Source organism: Amblyomma maculatum, chromosome 2 (assembly GCF_055883805.1).
Source record: "Amblyomma maculatum isolate TAMU_Amacu chromosome 2, ASM5588380v1, whole genome shotgun sequence".
Taxonomy (NCBI): Eukaryota; Metazoa; Arthropoda; class Arachnida; order Ixodida; family Ixodidae; genus Amblyomma; species Amblyomma maculatum.
In genome coordinates, this window is record NC_139345.1 from 197318149 (window position 1) to 197336661 (window position 18513).

Sequence of the window (18513 nt, forward strand, 5' to 3'; positions counted from 1 at the left end):
ATATAACCAGCCCTTATACATAGCATTCATTGATTATGAAAAAGCATTTGACTCAGTTGAAACCTCGGCGGTGATGCAGGCATTGCGAAATCAGGGGGTAGACGAGCCGTACGTGAAAGTGCTGGAAGATATATGTATAGTGGCTGCACAGCAACCATAGTTCTGCATAAAGCAAGTAACAAAATTCCCATAAAGAAAGGTGTTAGGCAAGGAGACACAATCTCCCTAGTACTATTCACAGCTTGTTTAGAAGAAGTATTCAGAGACTTGGAATGGGAGCAGTTAGGGATAAGGGTAGATGGAGAATACTTCAGTAATCTGCGATTTGCTGATGACATTGCCTTGCTAAGCAATTCGGGGGATGAACTGCGAATAATGATTGATGACATAGACAGGAAAAGTAGAAAGGTAGGCTTGAAAATCAATATGCAGAAGACTAAGGTAATGTTCAACAGCCTCGGGAAGGAACAGCAGTTTACGTTAGGTAGCGAAATACTGGAAATAGTAGGCGAATGTGTCTACTTAGGACAGGTATTAACCGCAGATCCGGACCTTGAAAAGGAAATAAGAAGAAGAATAAGAATGGGATGGAGCGCATTTGGCAAGTACTCGCAGATTATGACTAGCAGCTTACCGGTATCGCTCAAGCGGAAAGTATACAACAGTTGCATCTTGCCTGTACTCACCTATGGGGCTGAAACATGGAGGCTAACCAAGAGAGTTCTACTTAAGTTGAGGACAACCCAGAGGGCTATGGAACGAAAAATTGTAGGGGTAACATTAAGAGATAGAAAGCGTGCAGAGTGGGTCAGAGAAATAACTCAAGTTACCGACATTCTAGTAGAAATTAAGAAGAAGAAATGGACATGGGCAGGACATGTAGTGCGAAGAGAGGATAACTGATGGTCGCTTAGGGTAACAAACTGGATTCCAAGGGAAGGAAAGCGTAGCAGGGGGCGGCAGAAAGTTAGGTGGGCGGATGAGATTAAGAAGTTCGCAGGGGTCAAGTGGATGCAGCTAGCACAGAACCGGGTTAAGTTGAGAAATATGGGAGAGGCCTTCGCCCTGCAGTGGGTATAATCAGGCTGATGATGATGATGATGATGATGCACTTGGGAGCTTTAGAAGGGCTGGGTGCGTTGACACTAAAATACGGCCGCCTCACTGCGACCACGCTTCGAAGAGAAATGAATAAATATGTCTGGCTCTTCAGCAGACTTTGCCGCAGCATCTATACAGATAATAGCAGACGACTTACCTGAGCTATCAGGAAAATTATTCTGACCTGCAGGCATCGGCCGATCCCCGCTAGCGGTGTAAGGACCAGATGCGTGTTGTAGATAAGTGCCAGATGATGAGAGTCCCGAAGTACCTTGTGATGGCAGGTACCCGCATGATACATAGGTTGAGATGACGGGTGATGATTGCAGAGCTGGGATAGTCTGCAGAGGCAGGCCTGACGCGTCGCCAGAAGAACACTCAGGTGAAGATCCAGGGTGCGGCATCGGCGGAGCCGCACTCGCCGCAGATAAAATGTCAGAATATTGCAATATAGGTTATATGTGTGAGATATATCGACTACTGAAAGTAAAACAAAGCAGATTTCGCAGAGACCAGCGGGAACAGCCCCACAGCTCCCTGACGTCTTCGTCTTCCTTGTGGGGTAGACGCAACTCAAGAGGCGAAGTGGTGAATTCATACTGGTACGAAAAGTTCGATAGACGTCCACATACACTTATAAAATCTAGCGGCGCATGAGCTCTCCAGCGGCCTTGGATGCTGGGCGCCAGTCACTTTGATGTCAGTGAATCATGTAGTTCGTACGTTATCTACCTGTACGATTTTCAAGGTAAACATTTTCAGGATCATCTGTGTCCTATTGACGAGGCCATTCTTTTGAAATGGGATTTTCAGTGTTCTCCATTCCGTAGCGCTCGATACACGTTGTTTACATCCCGTCTACAATCTAGCAACTTTAACTGAAAAAGACGGCACCGGTACGGAATCAGGCGTCAAATATTACAATGGGATTCTCTCGGTTTAATTTTATTAGACCTGTTGGTGCAAGTTGCCTGTTAATTAGCGCAAGCGCACAATTCACAATTGTCTCCATCTTTTGTGTCTGCTATATAGTCGTGATTTATTATCTCAACCATTATATCAACAATTCTTTAAACGCGTCTACAAAATGTTATTGGAACCATCACTGTAAAATCTGTATGTGTAAAAGCGGACGACACTGAAAAGACACTGACGCATGTTTTCGAGCAGCAGCAAATGTAGTTTGACAGTGACGGTAGTGTTCACACTGTCGACATGTGCAGCACTGGGTCATTCCTGAAATGAGACCAGCTCAGTTTTATACAGCGGCAAAAGGCTTGAAATAAACCAGAAGCGTGATAACAGTATTAATCGTTTTACAGGATAACCATGAATGCCACCTATGAACCGGTTGTAAAAGGCGGAAGAAGGTTACGCAGGATTTTCACATCTGTCGACACTGGTAAGTGCTGAAACATAATCTGACTTTTCATGGCCTCAATTTAATGTTAATTTCATGTATTAATGAACGTGTGCATTGCACGTTTTAACTGGTACTACTTTTATCATCAATTAGCCAAATTCAGCATTTCATATCACCTGAAAATATAATGTTTAAGTACAAGACCTGCATACAGATACAATTTATGTTTGTAATGAGTACATGTTTATAAGGAATGTGCTTTAATTTTGCCCTTGTATGTATTGTTCTTCCATACAATATGCATTCGTGGCACTAAAATGGTTAGCGGTGGATGGCTGGCGAGTGTAAAAGCATATAGGCATTTTGTTCTCCGCCAAATAGAGAGACTAGTCTCGATACGCCTCTTCGCATACTAAATGTTTACAGTCGCAAACAGGATTCTACTCCTGGCTTTAAAGCCGTATTCCATATCGTGCTTTGTAGAAGACTGTTGTTCTTCACTGCCTGTGACAAGATTGACTTGCGAACGAATATGGAGGGTAAGCTTTATTACCTAAGATTTTCTGCATTCCATTCCGATCTACGCACACCTGCCCACACCATAATGAGCGTGACCTGTGATTCTTAGCCCTCACCTTACTCATTATAGCGGATCCCGTATGTGCATGGAACAATAGGGAGCAGTTGGGCACTTACTGCAGGCGAAAAGCATTCCGGTATCACACCCCCCTTTCTTGTCAACTGGGTTACCAAGGCGAAAAGCCTTCCGGTATTACACCCCTTTTTTTGTCAACTGGTTTACCAAGCCCATAATCACACTCGAAACGCGCACTTTCTAAATTAATGAAACTCTAAAGCACAATTCTTAGACTTCAGTCTCCTTCATGCGTTCGAAGCTCGACACAGGACAATAGATAGATGTATTTATTGAAAGGAAAAGGCAAAGATGTTGGCCGGAATTATTCAAATCTGGCCTGCTACTCTGCACTGAGGAAGGGGAAGAAGAGTAAAAGAAGGTCATAATTGGGGACGATGTGGGAGAATGCATATGAAATACATATACAGACACAGTAGCTTGTTTTACAAGCGCGAATCAAGTCCGCTGGCGCACAAAAAACGGCAAAGAGCACCCACTGCCTGGACACTCTTCCCCTTGTCCTGCCAAGCGCCCAACAGCAGTTTTCCGACAGAGGCCTCTTGTCTAAACGCTTCAAGGCAGCCGCTAGCACACTTCTTTCGCGCGAATACTCTGGGCACACCAATAATATATGGTCCACAGTCTCTGGGATGCCACAAGTTGAACATTCCGGCGAGTCAATCTGTCCAATTAAATATAAGTACTTGTGCGTGAAAGTCACGTTTAAACGAAGTCTATGTAGTAAGCATGCCTGATGACGCGGAATATTACGCGGAACATAAAATTTTAATGCTTAATGACACAGGACAACTATGCGCTGCTGACATAATCCCCAACATAGCAGCCTGGGACAGCGAATCGCACAGCGCTATTAGAGAAGCGTGTAGCGTGTAGAATACTGGGCGGGGTGTGTGAACTTTGAGGATTGCAAAAGTTTACAATTTCACACTCGGTGATAAGCTAAACTGAATGATGGGTAGCGCACGAAGAGCTCCACCTGTGCGCACCCTTATCCAGCCTGGGAGGTCGACCGGCTGCGACATATAAGCGGTCCCACTAACAAGGAGTGCCTCATCGAACTCTATCAATGCCTTCTCTTGCCTGTGGTTATCTTCAGTACGCTGAATGAACCGTGCATCAGACCACTGTTCAATACCATATGACAATTTGACGGAGGTCAGTGCCAGGCTTCCGTGGTCACGTTAGTTACACGTTCATATAAGTTATCTCAGAGCAGATTTTCAAATTCTTCACCGAAAATATTGATAAGGTATGGGAGACTAGCTGCAAAACTGCAGACTGCAGTACTCGTACGCCACATTCAGCCTCATCTGCAAACCATTCAAATATCTCTCATTAGACCATCTCCGCCAGTCTGGCTCTGCTCTTGCATCGGCAAATTAAAAAAAATAATCATTGCTCATGACAGATTTCACAAATTTGTATTTCACATCAAACCCCTTCCTGACACTATGTAGCTGCGGCTATAAATAGCCGCCGGCACGTGGGTTTCTCGTTTTTCGTTTCTGTGCCGTATGCTGGAGCATCTTGATGGATGCCCATTGACAGAAATTAAGGTTCTAGGTCCCTGGCCACGGCGATCGTGTGCGGTGAAGGCCTCTCAGGCATTGCTCCGCTTTATGAAAAGCACAGGCCTAATCGAAGGACTATGAGTTTGCTTTTATGTTAAGTGATATGGCTATGACATGATGTGGCATGTCTGTGATTTGACTTTACTAACTTCAACCATCCCTCTATCACAGCTTTTATATCGACTCACCTCCTTCCCCCAGTGCAGGGTAGCAAACCGGTTGCTGTTACGGTTAACCTTCATGCCTCTCCTCCTCATCTTCCTCCTCCTCCTCCTTTCGACATGAAGTAAAATCAAGGTGATTCCGTTAACAATTTGTGCTATTTGTTCAAGGAAACTACTACATGTGCCTGGCTTTATCACATTCTTTCTAGAGCAACTTCCGGCAAGTTTTCTTTCGAAGCATCACGACTTAACGTGACTCCTTGCACCTTGTTCGAGGTTGTTCCAGTAGCCTTGGGCGGTTTACTGCGGTGCTTCCTAACCGAATTACGATTGAGCGCTGCCGAAAACAGATGCTATAAGTAGTTAAATGATCGCTAAAGACGTTTTCTTCTGTCGCCACCAGTGAGGAGATTTGTTCTCTCCGGGCGCAAACCAGCTCCACAAAATGTTCATTTCAGTTTCACGTCATTTTGCTCATTTTTGCGTAATGGCGTTGTCATCATCACCGTTACATATGTCAATGATGCGGGATATCGCATGTCCTTATTTTTCACACATTATTGAATCTACCTAAGCATTGTGAAACGTTGCAACCAGGAAAGCCTTGAACGAAAGTGAAATGTAAGCAACCACCGTCTGCAGGCATTACAGGTTGAGAACATATTGCGCCGGGTTTCTTATCTGAGCACAGTTAGAGTTAGTGTACCCAGTGTTCATCTCGAATATGACCACGAGACCCGGCTTCTTGTAGTGCAGCAATATTGATGGTCATCGACGTTCAACGTGCTACTGGTAAAGAAACCCGATGAATGGCTTGTACTATTCGACACTCTGGCCGCTTTCGTTAATTGGGGCACCGCCAAGAAAATGCGGCACGTTTCCTTTTGCTTTGAATACGTTTGCACGATTCAGGTATAATAACCAGCCGTCGCACTTCCCCATAGAAAATACTCAAGCGAGCTACTGAAGGCGTTCAGAAGTGTCCGATGCAAATAGACGGTAGTAGAACTAATCCGGCAGTCGCGCTTTATTAGATGAAAGAGTCCGTTATCATTCGGAGGAGGCAATTGAACTTCTTTTCATACGCATCGGCCCTGACTGATGAAGGACGACGATGGCTGTGGATTCGAAGCGTCAAGAAACCACTACTTGCTGGCCTCGTTGCAAACCAGTGTGAAGAGCTAACTAGTTCGATCATAAAGCTTCCCCAATAAAAATGACCCTGGAATTGTCCGCATAAGTTCCTGCTATTCATTCGAACCTAAAGTTACCAATTAGCGAGAACTACCTTGGGATGATAAGGATATGTTTCTGAGATGAACTGCGCCGGCTGCTATCATTATCCCAACAGCCCCAGCTAGAGACGCTCACGGACATCGTTTACGCACATGTGCAGCCACGTCTTGGTGTCTCTGCTCCAGTCTCGAAGAATATCTGGCAAGGGACCTAGATTATGAGCTATGGCTCCATGTTACATTGCTCGGCTCCTAGCACGAGATTCAAGGCCCTCTTTGTCCACCTTTCTGCAACGAAACAGCGCATCTTGCACCCCTTTCAACCAAGCTCTTACCCCAAAAACTCTTACCCCTGGACGACGGCTAAACCCCTACCCCTAAGATTCTACTGCGATTCGGGTGTTTATATAGCCTTCGTTGTTGTTGTTCTTAGCTGCGCTGTAGGCAAAGCTTCAGTTCAAGCAGAGCCACAAAACAGCTGTGATCGCGCGACATCTACATCCTGCTCACATGAAAACTTAACGCAAGTTTTGCCCTGCGCGCAATAGCGACTGTTTCACCGGGATTTTTCGCTCATAGAGGAAGCTTTTACGCAGCTTGTGATTACGGGCGTTCTCATTAAATGAGACGGGTCTCCAGCTCAAGCTTTCAAGGAATTTATTTGGCGCTTTTAGTCACCTCCTGTGCTTAGACGCTTTGATAAAAACTCCCAGATTGAAATTCGCACAGACTCAAGCAGCTTGAGCATAGGTACTCTCCTCGTTCGTATGTAGAGCCGGATAAAGTTACCACGAACTCTAACCGGTGTGAAAAGCTGTATTAAGCAATTCGCGATTAGAGAAGCAATGGACAGCCCTCATCTTGGTGAGAGCGATATTTAGTCCGTAATTGTATGGACGACCATTCAAAGTTTAGTGCCACCAACGCGGTCCTTGCTGGCTCGCTTGTTTAAAAGTCCCTCTGGTCTGCTTGCTTGATGAAGTCTAAGCCTTCAAGAATTTGACATTTCTGACATTTCTGGCCGAAGCATTCCGGGGCAATTGTTTGCATGGATCCGCAGTCGAGACTCTGCCTAAGGAGGACACCAACGACGCCTTCTTGAGGCCGGAAAGCGCCCGGCATGTCACACATCAGCGCCTGCAACTTGAGCAGAAAAATTGACTTTTTCCCCTTGTAAACAAAACCTCTTCTTCTTGGGTCTTCAAGCTTCCATTCTTTCCGTTCACGAAGATATTCCCGTAATAAGGACTTGGTTTCCAACTAGATTGCACATTTTGTGTGGACAAAAACCTCCGAGAGAAAATTCTTCAAGTTTTCGACAATGTGCCCATATTAGGGCAGCTTGGCTGGGTAGAGCAGCCAACGTTGCCGCGGTACATGAAAACTTACCAGGTGAGCGACCGACGTATAACTCCTCTGATAAGAAAAGCTGAAACTCAGATAACCTTCAGATATTTTCAAGAAAAAAAAATAAAAAAAAAATAAAAAAAAGAAATCAACCACCAGCGCCCCTAAAAAAAAATAAAAGAAACCTCCCGAAAATTCCAACAAGTCGCTTCTTCTTTTTGCAATTTGCAAACCGGCTTCTTCTGTACTGCTTGAACGAGCTACCAGTAGACGATCGTCGCCGCGGACTCGCTTACTGCGGCACTGTATCAAAAGCACTGCCAAGTAGCAACAATGCAGCTGAAGTCGCCAAATTAGCATCAAAGTCGTAATCCGTCCTCGCGCATCCGAATTTCTCCCAGACAGAAGCGCAGCGCTTGCAGCCGAGAACACAAAATCTGCACTAACATGCGCTGATACAAAACACGAACGAAAATAAGCATGCCCATACGAAAACACTTCGTAGCTTCTAGCCTGTGCCTGTGTAAGTAATTATGCAGGGTGTTTTAGCTAATGACTTGCATACAGCTGCCAGACATCTAGCGCGCCCAAGCAAATCTTTATTTTTGCAATTAAATGACTAGTAATTAAGACAAGTTTTGTAATCCACTGACTATCGTTTTTAGGCCATACATGTGATTTGCAAATTTAAGAGCACTTTCTGAAATCCTTATTCCAATTATTTTTGACAAAGAAAGCCGCAAGTGTATCATTTTACTGTCCTCCAAAGAAAGTCAGCAAAATCTGAAAACTGACGTAGATAGTCCAATCGTGTGCTACAATCGTGATACTCCCAATCGTTGTTTGTGTCAATAAAACTAGCTAGCGCCGTGACTCAACGGCCGAACCCCCGCGGTAGAATATTTTGGCGCGGTTGAGGGCAGTACAACCGTGGTACACAAATGCGCCAGTCTCGTGATTGCGTTTTTTGCTTAGCGGGAATTCATTGTAAATAGAAAAAGAAACGATTCACGGGAGGCTTTCCTTATCAGGAATAAATGGAAGGGGGGTTTCTGAAGGTGCTCTCGAACTTTGGAAATCATATTTACTGCATAAATTCAATATTTAACCTTTCGCTATGAAGCAACGTCACATAAAACAATAAATGATGGTTTAAATTGGGTTAACTGTGGATGAAAGCGAAAGCTTCATGTACCTTCTTTGCCAAAAGTAATCAGACCACGTCTTCCTTCTCGCTTGTATTGTAAGTGCGGCATGCATTCCCAGGCGATCACAACTTGTTAATAACTGAAGAAAGGAGCTCGCCTTTACTTTGGACATATTTGTAGCTTCAGAAATAGCACGAGTTCTCTACTACTCGACTGAGAAGTGGAACCCACTGCCTGGTTACTTTTGGCAAAAACGGTACATGGCTGCGCTCATTGCCAAGCTCGGAGTACGCACATTGTGCGTTTCGGCAAACTTAAAGCCCGTTCTTCATCGCTTTTTGGCACGCCGCCTTTTCAGACCCTCATTCCGATGTGCCTTCAAGTTCCGACGCGCTCCTGTAGCAGGGTGTTCGCCCTCCTCCATCTCGCGCAGTATTGTAACCTAGGAAGGGGCCCGGGAGCTCCTATTTATATACGTATCGCCCCTCTAGCGCCATCTGCGTCCGCGTCACTGACGTCACCTCACGTGAGCTAGACTTTGACAGTGGCCACAGGCCACTTGGAGGCCCATGTGACTACGCCCCAGTTTCATGGCAACCACAAGGTCACATGACCTTGACCTTGACATACCCTCACGTGACCTTGCACTTGATAGTAGTCACGAGCCACTTGGTGGCCTACGTTGCTATGCCGCACAGTCAAAAGGCGACCAACAGGTCACGTGACCTCTACCTTGACGTCACCTCACATGAACTTCTCCTTCGCAGTGGTCAGGGCCACTTAGTGGCTTACACAACTATGCCCTACGGTCACATGTCGAATACCAGGTCAAGTGACATGGACCTTGACGTCACTTTTTGTGAAATTGACCTTGATTTTGAAAGTGGTCACTTCACTATGTGGCAAGGCCGCGGTCACATGACAACTGCCAGGTCACGCGACCTTGACCTTGACGTCACCTTGGCCTTGCCAGTAGTCACGGGCCACTTGGTGGCCTGCGTGTCAATGCCCCAGCCACATGGCGACCACAGGGCCGAACATAGAAGTTTGACCACTAAATCTTCCTCCAGGTAAAAACTGTGCATAACCGACTGTTCGAACTACCTGCAGTAGAAAAGCTTTCGCTGCACTCCGCCTTTTGCGGAAGGATGTGGCGCCATGATGCGGGAGCGGCGAGAAACACATTGAACGGCAGTGTAGCAGACGACACAAAGGGCACCATGCGAAATGGCCATGCCAACGCAGGTGGAAAACGAAAGCTCCCCCTTTTTTGCCTTCCGGGTGGAAAGTAGTAACAGTGATTGCAGAATAATGTTCACGTAGTATGGAGAAATGTTTCAGCGTTTTCACAATTCACTCAAAAAAACGCATACACGGTGTGTATTGTAAGAGAGTGTAGCGCGGGCCATGGCGCGGGCTGTGTTCGACATGAGAGAATGAGACGCTCTCAGCGTACAGATTCACGATAGACTTATTTTTATTGTAAAAAAAACGAAAGGAGGCAGACCGGTTATGATAGTACTTCAAGAGACGAATACAGAAGTAAGGCTTTCAGGATATGCAGCATACAATGAGAAAGTGTTGTCTGAGCGCCTGCCGATCACAGCTACACTTGTACACCGCAATCTAACTGTAACTAGATTTGGTCAACGCCGGGGGTCTCTCATAACTTTATACAAATCATGCCGAAGAAACGTGCATAATCCCCCGGCTACATTCTGAATGTATACAGTCCTCCTAAAGATATCGGACGAATGTAGCCAAACTCTTCCGCAAAGCGCATGCAGCCGCTCAAAATGGAGTGTTTGCTGACTCTTGGAGACTAATGCACCCCGTGCAGAACGGGACTACTCAGCCTTTTATTCCATTTATATTTCCTTAAAGCATCCTCTTGGGGTTTTACATAAGGGGTGGGTTTAACATGAGATAGAAAAACATTTTTTTTTCATGATGACATGTGGGATATGTAACTTTATCTAGGAAGGTTGATGGGCAGGTGATGGTTGCAATTTCGCGGGGAAATTCGTTCTAGTCGCTTGCTGTTCGGAGGAAAATTGACTTTAAAAATGTAGTCGTACAGGCACGTTGGCGTGAAACTTTCAGATGACTCATACAGTGAGGTGTGCGTGATGCAACTAACAGTGGAAAGGGAACTAAATTATGTGACAGCTCCGGCGCTAGGCAATATTTTACTTACCGACCCTGATAAACCAATACGTGTCCTGACCTTACCTCTGCCAGAGATATCCCCGATGCAAGATGGGAAAATCTTAGTACAAACTTAGAAAGCAATCACTATGTCATCTGTACCACTTTCCGAGCTACACATTCGAAACTTCATTGCCGGGAACAGATATTTACGCTCGCAAACACAAGAGGAATGCGTAGTAGATTTAAGATAAGGGACGAAGCGTCTGTTGCAAAATGCCGAAAAAACTTTTAAAACTGTGACACAGGAGCAAAGCGGCCCCAGCCCGGACTCTAGGCTAGTACATATGATGGAAGCATGAAGGAGTATGCATGCTCGATGACGTAAAAATAAGTACAACCAACCGACGTTTAAAAAAAAAATCGACCAACCTGATTTGAAAAGGAAATTGAGGCTTATACGTGGGAACGTGGCCGAGATCAGTGGCATCAGACCTGCCACCGCTTCAATGGGGCAACTGGGTAACAAGAACACACGGTTTCTACTTACGTATTTACTCGTTAACTAAGGACGAATCCCATAAGAGCCTACGTATGATCGCGTAATCTTTGTGGGACACAAGTGAAGCACTCATGAACACTTTAAAGGATCAGTACGTTAAAACCTCCCTAGATATACCCGCAACTGATGGGTAGTAAAGATTGGATAATTTCACAGAAATAGCATCACATAGAAAAGATCAGAGCTGCTCCTAACCAATTTAACACCACCTCGGTACTGGGGGAAGATGGCACTACCAATAAGATGTTGAACAACTTAGAGGATCATTCAGTGGAGGCTTCTATGGACTTATTCAGTAGGAACTGGACAGAGGGCAACGTTGTTGACGGATTAAAGTACACTACAATTATTTTCATACCTAAGCCTGTCAAACAATCGAGATGATGAAACTCCACCTAATCTCTCTAATGTCTTGTCTCAGGAAGGTAATGGAACACGTTGGCTTAACCAGGTTCCTATGCACGCCGACGCGGAAGGTACATTTCTCCGGTTTATGACTGGACTTCGAGCAGGTCTTTCGACTCAGGACATTATATTGGAAACACAACATGACATTCTAGATCCAAATCGGATAGCAGCCACGCGAAACATCCTGGGACTCGGTGCGACTAAGAAATTTGACAATATGTCCCAAGCTTCCATCCTCACTCACCTCTCAAAGATGAACGTAGGCCAAGTGACATACGATTACATCGCTAACTTTCTCAACGAGCGTGCGGCTACGCTCTATTTTGGGGACAAAAGTGGCGACAAAATTTCACTAGGGATGACAGGAATATCACAAGGCGCCGTACTTTCACCTTTGCTCTTCAACATCGCTATGAGCGGCCTCCCGCGTCTCTTAGATGCTATCCCATACAAACATAATTCCATATACGCCTACGGCATCCCCATATGGGCCAATTCTGGCTTTGATGGAGCAGTTACATAGTAATTACAACCAGCTATGGACACAGTAAAGTCTTTCTTGCAGAAAAGCCGCCTTAAATGCGCACCAGCTAAACCGTAACCCTTAGTTATAAGGAAACGCAACCCTCATAGGCAGAACCCGATTCTCGAGAACCCGTCCAGTAATACACTGACAACCATCCGCTTCCCCCGGTTGAAGCGATCAGTGGTCTCCGAGAGCTGATTCAGAATAATACGCAGAACACCGAATCGACACGCCGGCTACAGGTCACAGCGCACCTAATAGGTGGGCTGGTGAGGCGCATCGCCATTCGTCACAGGGGCATGAAAGAAACAAACCTGACCTGGATCATGGAAGCCTTCATGATAAACAGAATCATGTACGCCTGCCCGTACTATAATCTGCGTTGTAAAGACGAAGATGCGCTTATTAGGATAATTAGAACAGCATACAAAGTGGCCTTTGGGCTGCCGGTATTTGCCAACACAGATCGACTACTGTAGTTGGGAATTCTTAACACGCTACCTAATCAAATTAAAGCCCATAACGTCCTACGTGATCCGCTTGTCGTGCAGCATTTCGGGACGCCTAATTCTCGACAAGGTCCACAAACAACCCACTGAGGAGGTGTGCGCAACATCGCATTTATCGGCTGACATTACTAGTAGACTAGTTTCTAAATCAATAGCCAGGATCATGCTACCAGGCAGACAAGACGCCCGCAGGAAGACAAGGGCGCTACTCTTGAGAAACAGTACGAGAACGAATCAAAAGCTATCTACGTGGACGGAGCTTAGCACATCAAAGACGGAGCATACGTAGCATATATATGGGCGCACCAAAGTCAGTCTTCATCAACGCCATAATCTTCCATGCTAGCTCCATAAGCGAGGAGAGAAAGTGGCTATCACACTGGCCATCGCGGAACCATATACCAAAACAATTCTTAGGGACTCAAAAAGCACCGTTCAAACGTTCTCCAAAACTTCCGTAAGCGCGCTCACAACGCGAATTATGCGCAACCGATCTTTCAATCACATCAATCTCGCAGGGATCCGGCTCACGGGGGTAACTCCGGAAAGGAAGAGGTCGACCGTCTATCCCAAGACTCAGGCAACCGGAGGACGGGAGATCTATCGCGAACGGACTCGCTGGCCGGGGCGCAACTCACATACGCGTAGATCACAAACTTTCATCGCGAGCTAAGATGCACGCACCCAGCCCCGCACCCCGATCTGGACCGGGCGCAAGCCATAACTCTCAGACGTCTACAAACAACACGTCTACAGACGTCTACATGCTTAGCACCTATCAATTATATTTCATTACAAACGCCGAGTACAACCCTGCGCGCCGGCACTCTGCTGACGACATGCACGCCATCCAAGGTCATACACTATGGGAATACGCCAGCAATCTTCTACACTCACATTCCTGCCAGCTCCCTGAGCGGAGGAATAGGACAAGCTGTTGGGCAGCCAAAGAAAACCATCTCAACTGGCCTTCATCACGCGAGTTGAAGAGGTCTCCTTTGACAGGAGGCTTCCCTGGATTCGCCCTAGCCCGAATTGATCCGTTGCATTTTCTGGCAATAAACGTTGTTACCATCCCCATCATGTCGTAACGATACGAGAAGTCTTTTGATGTGTTAATAGTAAAATTGTAAAATGTTCTAAAATAGGAAATATGCTGTATCTGTCACCTCAGATTGGACATCTGAACCGCCAAAGGAAGGGAAGAAGGAGGCTTTGCACCATACTAAAAGCCACGTTCGTACTGAGGCTCCTAGACTATCTTCTCCTGTCCTCTCAACGGCAGCTTTCGGCTAGCGTTCGGCTCTACATGCGCGTATAGCAGCACCTGCAGTTCGAAGTTCAAATTCAGGTTTAGGGTGACCTTTATGATTGTGAGTGCTGACGCTCTAAATCTAATTTTCATTCAAGCCCTCACGTTCACTATCTGCTCTAGTTCGCCTGCCCAACTCTTCCTCTTGAAGCAAATATGTTTGATCAGTCCCCAGTAATTCCTTGAACTGATCGTCGCTTCCTGATATATTACCCCGCTACTGACGCCCAAAAAGGACCTTTATAGAATTGATTTTCACCTGTTCTGCTGTTTTTGTGAATGTTCTTTTTCGCTCATACTTTCACAATTTATCTTTTATTTGCATTTCACATGCTAAATTCTAGCTCCTGTTTACCTCTTTTTTGTCGGGAGACAGCTAAATGTGAAGCCATTTATTCTGTGTCTGTCGTTAAGATCCTCTACCTTTCATGATATAGCTTTTATCGATCGCAGTTAGTACTGTGCAAACTGATTCTAACATTTAGAACGCAGTCCCTGTTTGGTTTTCGCAACGTTGAACTCTCACATTGCATTCGCAGCTTGTGCTCGCTTCGATTTCTTCCCAGTCGTATATCTTTGACTGCTTTTTCTCAACAGATTCAATTTCTATCAAGTAGGGATATTGATCTTGTCTTAATTTTTTATCTGTGCTCTCCATTCCAATTTTTTCTGTTTTGTTATTTATGACGGCAGATGCTTCAAGTGAAATTTGATATCCGGTGTTCCATTCACTATTGTAGCCTTTGCTTTCTCACACTTTCCTCTGCGTGGGCGCTCCTCCCTCTCGCATCTATCTCCGACTACTTATTTCCCTTCCTTTCTCGCCATCTAAGTTTCTTTGACTTAAATAGCCAAAGCATCTAGCGAATTCATATATGTTCACCGACACCAACACACCAATAAAATTTCGATGTCCGTCACCGGAAGCACTAATAGGGCAAGTGATAGATGGACCACAATAGTCCTCAGTGGTTCGGCAATACTGCCACTCTTTTCCTGTGAAGTGATAAATCTCTCTGTATATAAAAGGTACAAAGCAGAGACTGCCTCTTTTTTGGACATGTGACTGCATACATATAGAAGACGCATCTAACCAACCCACACCACTCAACTAATAGCAGAACTCAAAACGGCATCCTCAATGCGATGGCTAGAAGCATATAGGCGGATCCTCGTGATGAAATCTTGATGCAGTGCTTCTGAAAGGGGGTCTGCGAAGCAATTTTTGCGGTCCTCGAAACCGACCACTAGGAAAAAACGACGGGGGAGGGACACCTCTGGCTTGTCTATGCACCGTTTTGCATGGTGAACAACACGGAGGATAAAAGCCGAATGTAGTTTCTCGAATCAAAATAAGCACCACATGATTACGTAAACAAATAGTGAGAGCGAGAAAGAGAAGGAGCGTCGAGACGGTGTTCGTTGATCCCAACATCGGTTAAACCCGATATTCGGCTGCGCCGCTGTACGGGGCTGAAATGAAAAGCGTCGAGAGCGTCTGAGGAGTGAACGGTGCAGCGATGGGAGGAATCCGATGCCTTCAAGTGGCATGAATGGCGGCGTTGCGAAGGCTCTTCAGCTTCAAGTTAGAGTATGTGCAGTACCTCCTCTTTATCCCCCTTGTTCTATGCATTTTCGTAAACGTTTTTTTTTAATATATTGTATTTATAAATCCCGCCGAGGTTACATGCTAGTGACATCATGACAATGTTGGCCAATCATGAATTTTTTTCGAGTTTTGACGGAATTTCGCACCATGCCAGATCACGACGACGGCGACGTTTTTTCGGCTAAAAGAGCTCTATACGCTATCGCATGATGAAAATATTACAGAATTGCGTAATCATCATCAATTGCTGAACTGTGCCCATAGGAAGGCTAAGCCTCTCCAATGTTCGTATAGCTAACCTGATTCAGAGCTGGCTCTATCCGCAAGATCTTTGCAAACTTTTTAATCAATTCCGTTCATTCCTCTTTCTTTCCTTCTGAATTCAATTGTACCGCCAGGAACCATTCTTCCTCTTCCATTCTCACTCGATGTCTTCATACAAGAAGGAGAGCAAATACCACGCCGCCTCTATATGCTTTTTATCCCTAGCTGCCACCCTCTGGCAGTCAATATGGCGCAAAGTCTTCTTCTCGCGCTCCCAGTTCCAAAACACGTCGTTATTCCAGCTTGTTCTTGCAAGCACATGCATTATAATAAAAGTCCTGCCTACGCCCATGTAGCCACGTCATTGGCTGGCACCGACCGCATGTCGCACGCAACCGCGCCAATACCATCTGTGGCTATGTTTGCAATGCCTGTCCCATCCAACAGCTCAACTGGGGCTATTGTCGAGCCAGCAGCCGTTGCCACAACGGCCACATCACCTATTCAAACAATGCTGTCAGCACAAAGCACAGCTTCCTACCTCCTAATGTTGTGTAGGCAACAACGTCTATGCCAAGGTGACACGCGATGAATTTATAGTGAGCATGGCCACACAGATTAGCAGCACAGAGATTAAAACGACGGAATAGTCGCCGGTGTCTTATGCAGCCTCTATGGGGCCACCAACCCCGACACCTGCTCCAATGAACCGAAGTTGGTTGCAACTAACGAGAGTGGTGGATGGCGTAGTTGCGACAACGTTACGATGCCCAAGCCAAAGCCCTCAGTCACTGGTGACGTGAGCGAGCATGCAAAGGCCGAAGAAAGATTGCAAGCACCGCAGAATCTGTCAGGTACTAGCTCCACCACCGAGACGACCCCCACCCACCTGCTCAAGGGGCCTCACATCGTGCCCTAATTAGTGAGAGCAGCTTCTCAGAGTCTGGCCCTGATAGCTCGACACTGCCGCAGCAAGCGTACGCCTTGGTGACTAACTTGAGATTGCGAATAGAAGGCAACTGTATTCACCAGCTGTGTCTGTTGCTGCTAGCCAGCCTTCTCATGTAGCAATCTCAGCACCACGGCATGTCATTGCAACAATCCTCTTGCAGCCACCCATAGCTGACCATACCGTCGCGAGCATCAGCACTGGAGAACAGCTCCGTATTGTTTCACCCAAGCAATCGGCATTAAGCCCAGCATCTTCCGCCGCATGGCCCCAGCTGTCACCATTGTGTCGACGTGCACACCTGTGCCAAACACGGGGCCCGTCCCGCCCTGCTCGTACCCTTCATGAGGGCCGCTTGAGCCGTGCATACTTGCCGCTGCTACCAACATGAAAGACTTGAAGCTGGTGCTACATGAGCCACACAACAAGGAGACCAAGAGTAAACACCGAAAAAGGACTGTAGGTCATCTCGCAGAACACCATTGCTCCTGCCATGGCTACGGTACACTCAGTCAAAGGTACCTAGCTTTGTGGTATTGTTTCATTATTCCTTGATTTTGACCACTGTGCCATTAACTCAATTCGTTACTTCCCTATGCACAGCCTCTCCTCTCTCCCTCTGTACGCCTCCTGTCTGTTAATGCTACATCCATCATTTTCCGTTTCATAGCTTAGTGCGTTTTTCTCGATTTAAATAGAACCGTTGTTGTCAGGCTTTACGTTGCGGCCCCATAGGTGAGTATTGGTAAGATTGAACTTTTCTCCGCCTTCCTTTTTTGGGACACCGGTAAGCTGCTAGTCATGGTGACGAGTACTTGTCAAATACACTGTATTTCAGACTGATTGTCCTAATTGTTTCCTTTTCGTAGCCTGGATCTGGGACTATTACCTGTGCGATGTAGACGTATTCCTGTAAAATTCCAGCGTGTCATTTCATTTCATTTTATTACCTTAAGGACCCCGTCAGGGGTAGTACATAAGGAGTGGTACACAAATAACAACAAAGTATTTATACATGATGCGCGGCAACACTTTGTCGAAACATCAAGGGACACGTGATGCCAACGATGCAAAGGGGAATGTCGTTCCAGTCGGCTGCTGTTCTCAGAAAGAATGATTTTGAAAAGGTTGTAGTACGGCCACGTGGACGTGAAACTCGAAGAGGATGACCGGTACGATAAGAAAAGCGTGAAGGAGATGCGCAGATTTAGGGTTCCTGATGAAGTGCTGCTATTGCAGACGGTTGTTCTTATCCAAACTGTTGAACACTACTTATTTTTCTGCTTACTATTTTCAGGCCTACCATTTTTCTTTGGTTGTCTGGGTTATTATACACTCGACTCAATTAGTCTCCTTAGTTACATAGCCGGCAAAGGCATCAGCTAATCCCAGAATTCTGAGGCATTTTCAATCAACCTCTATCCATAACAGTTAGCATACCAGGCTTATAAATACTTCGCGTAAGCAAGCGGTGAATGGTAATATAAGTTTGGTTAGGTTTGGGTTGTAGAGGCCAACGTTCCAAAGCGGCTCGGTTATTATAGATAACATTGATTTTTAGAGGTCAACGTCCCAAAGCTGCTCCGTCTGTAACAGGCAACATAGTTGAGGACTCCGTAGAGTTTAACCTTCTCGGTTT

General features: G+C 45.9%; 1 protein-coding gene across 2 annotated transcripts in view; it reads left to right on the forward strand.

Moving 5' to 3' along the window:
- The window catches only part of LOC146200872 (uncharacterized), a 137958-nt gene that overhangs the window by 91153 nt on the left and 28292 nt on the right, over positions 1 to 18513 (forward strand). For both annotated transcript variants that reach the window (XR_014705277.1, XM_084595609.1), the window contains one exon: positions 2424 to 2503. Coding sequence is in view for 1 of the 2 variants with exons in the window: in XM_084595609.1 (XP_084451735.1) it covers positions 2424 to 2503 (80 nt within the window). In the remaining variant the exon portion in view is untranslated. The remainder of the gene's footprint in view (positions 1 to 2423; positions 2504 to 18513) is intronic.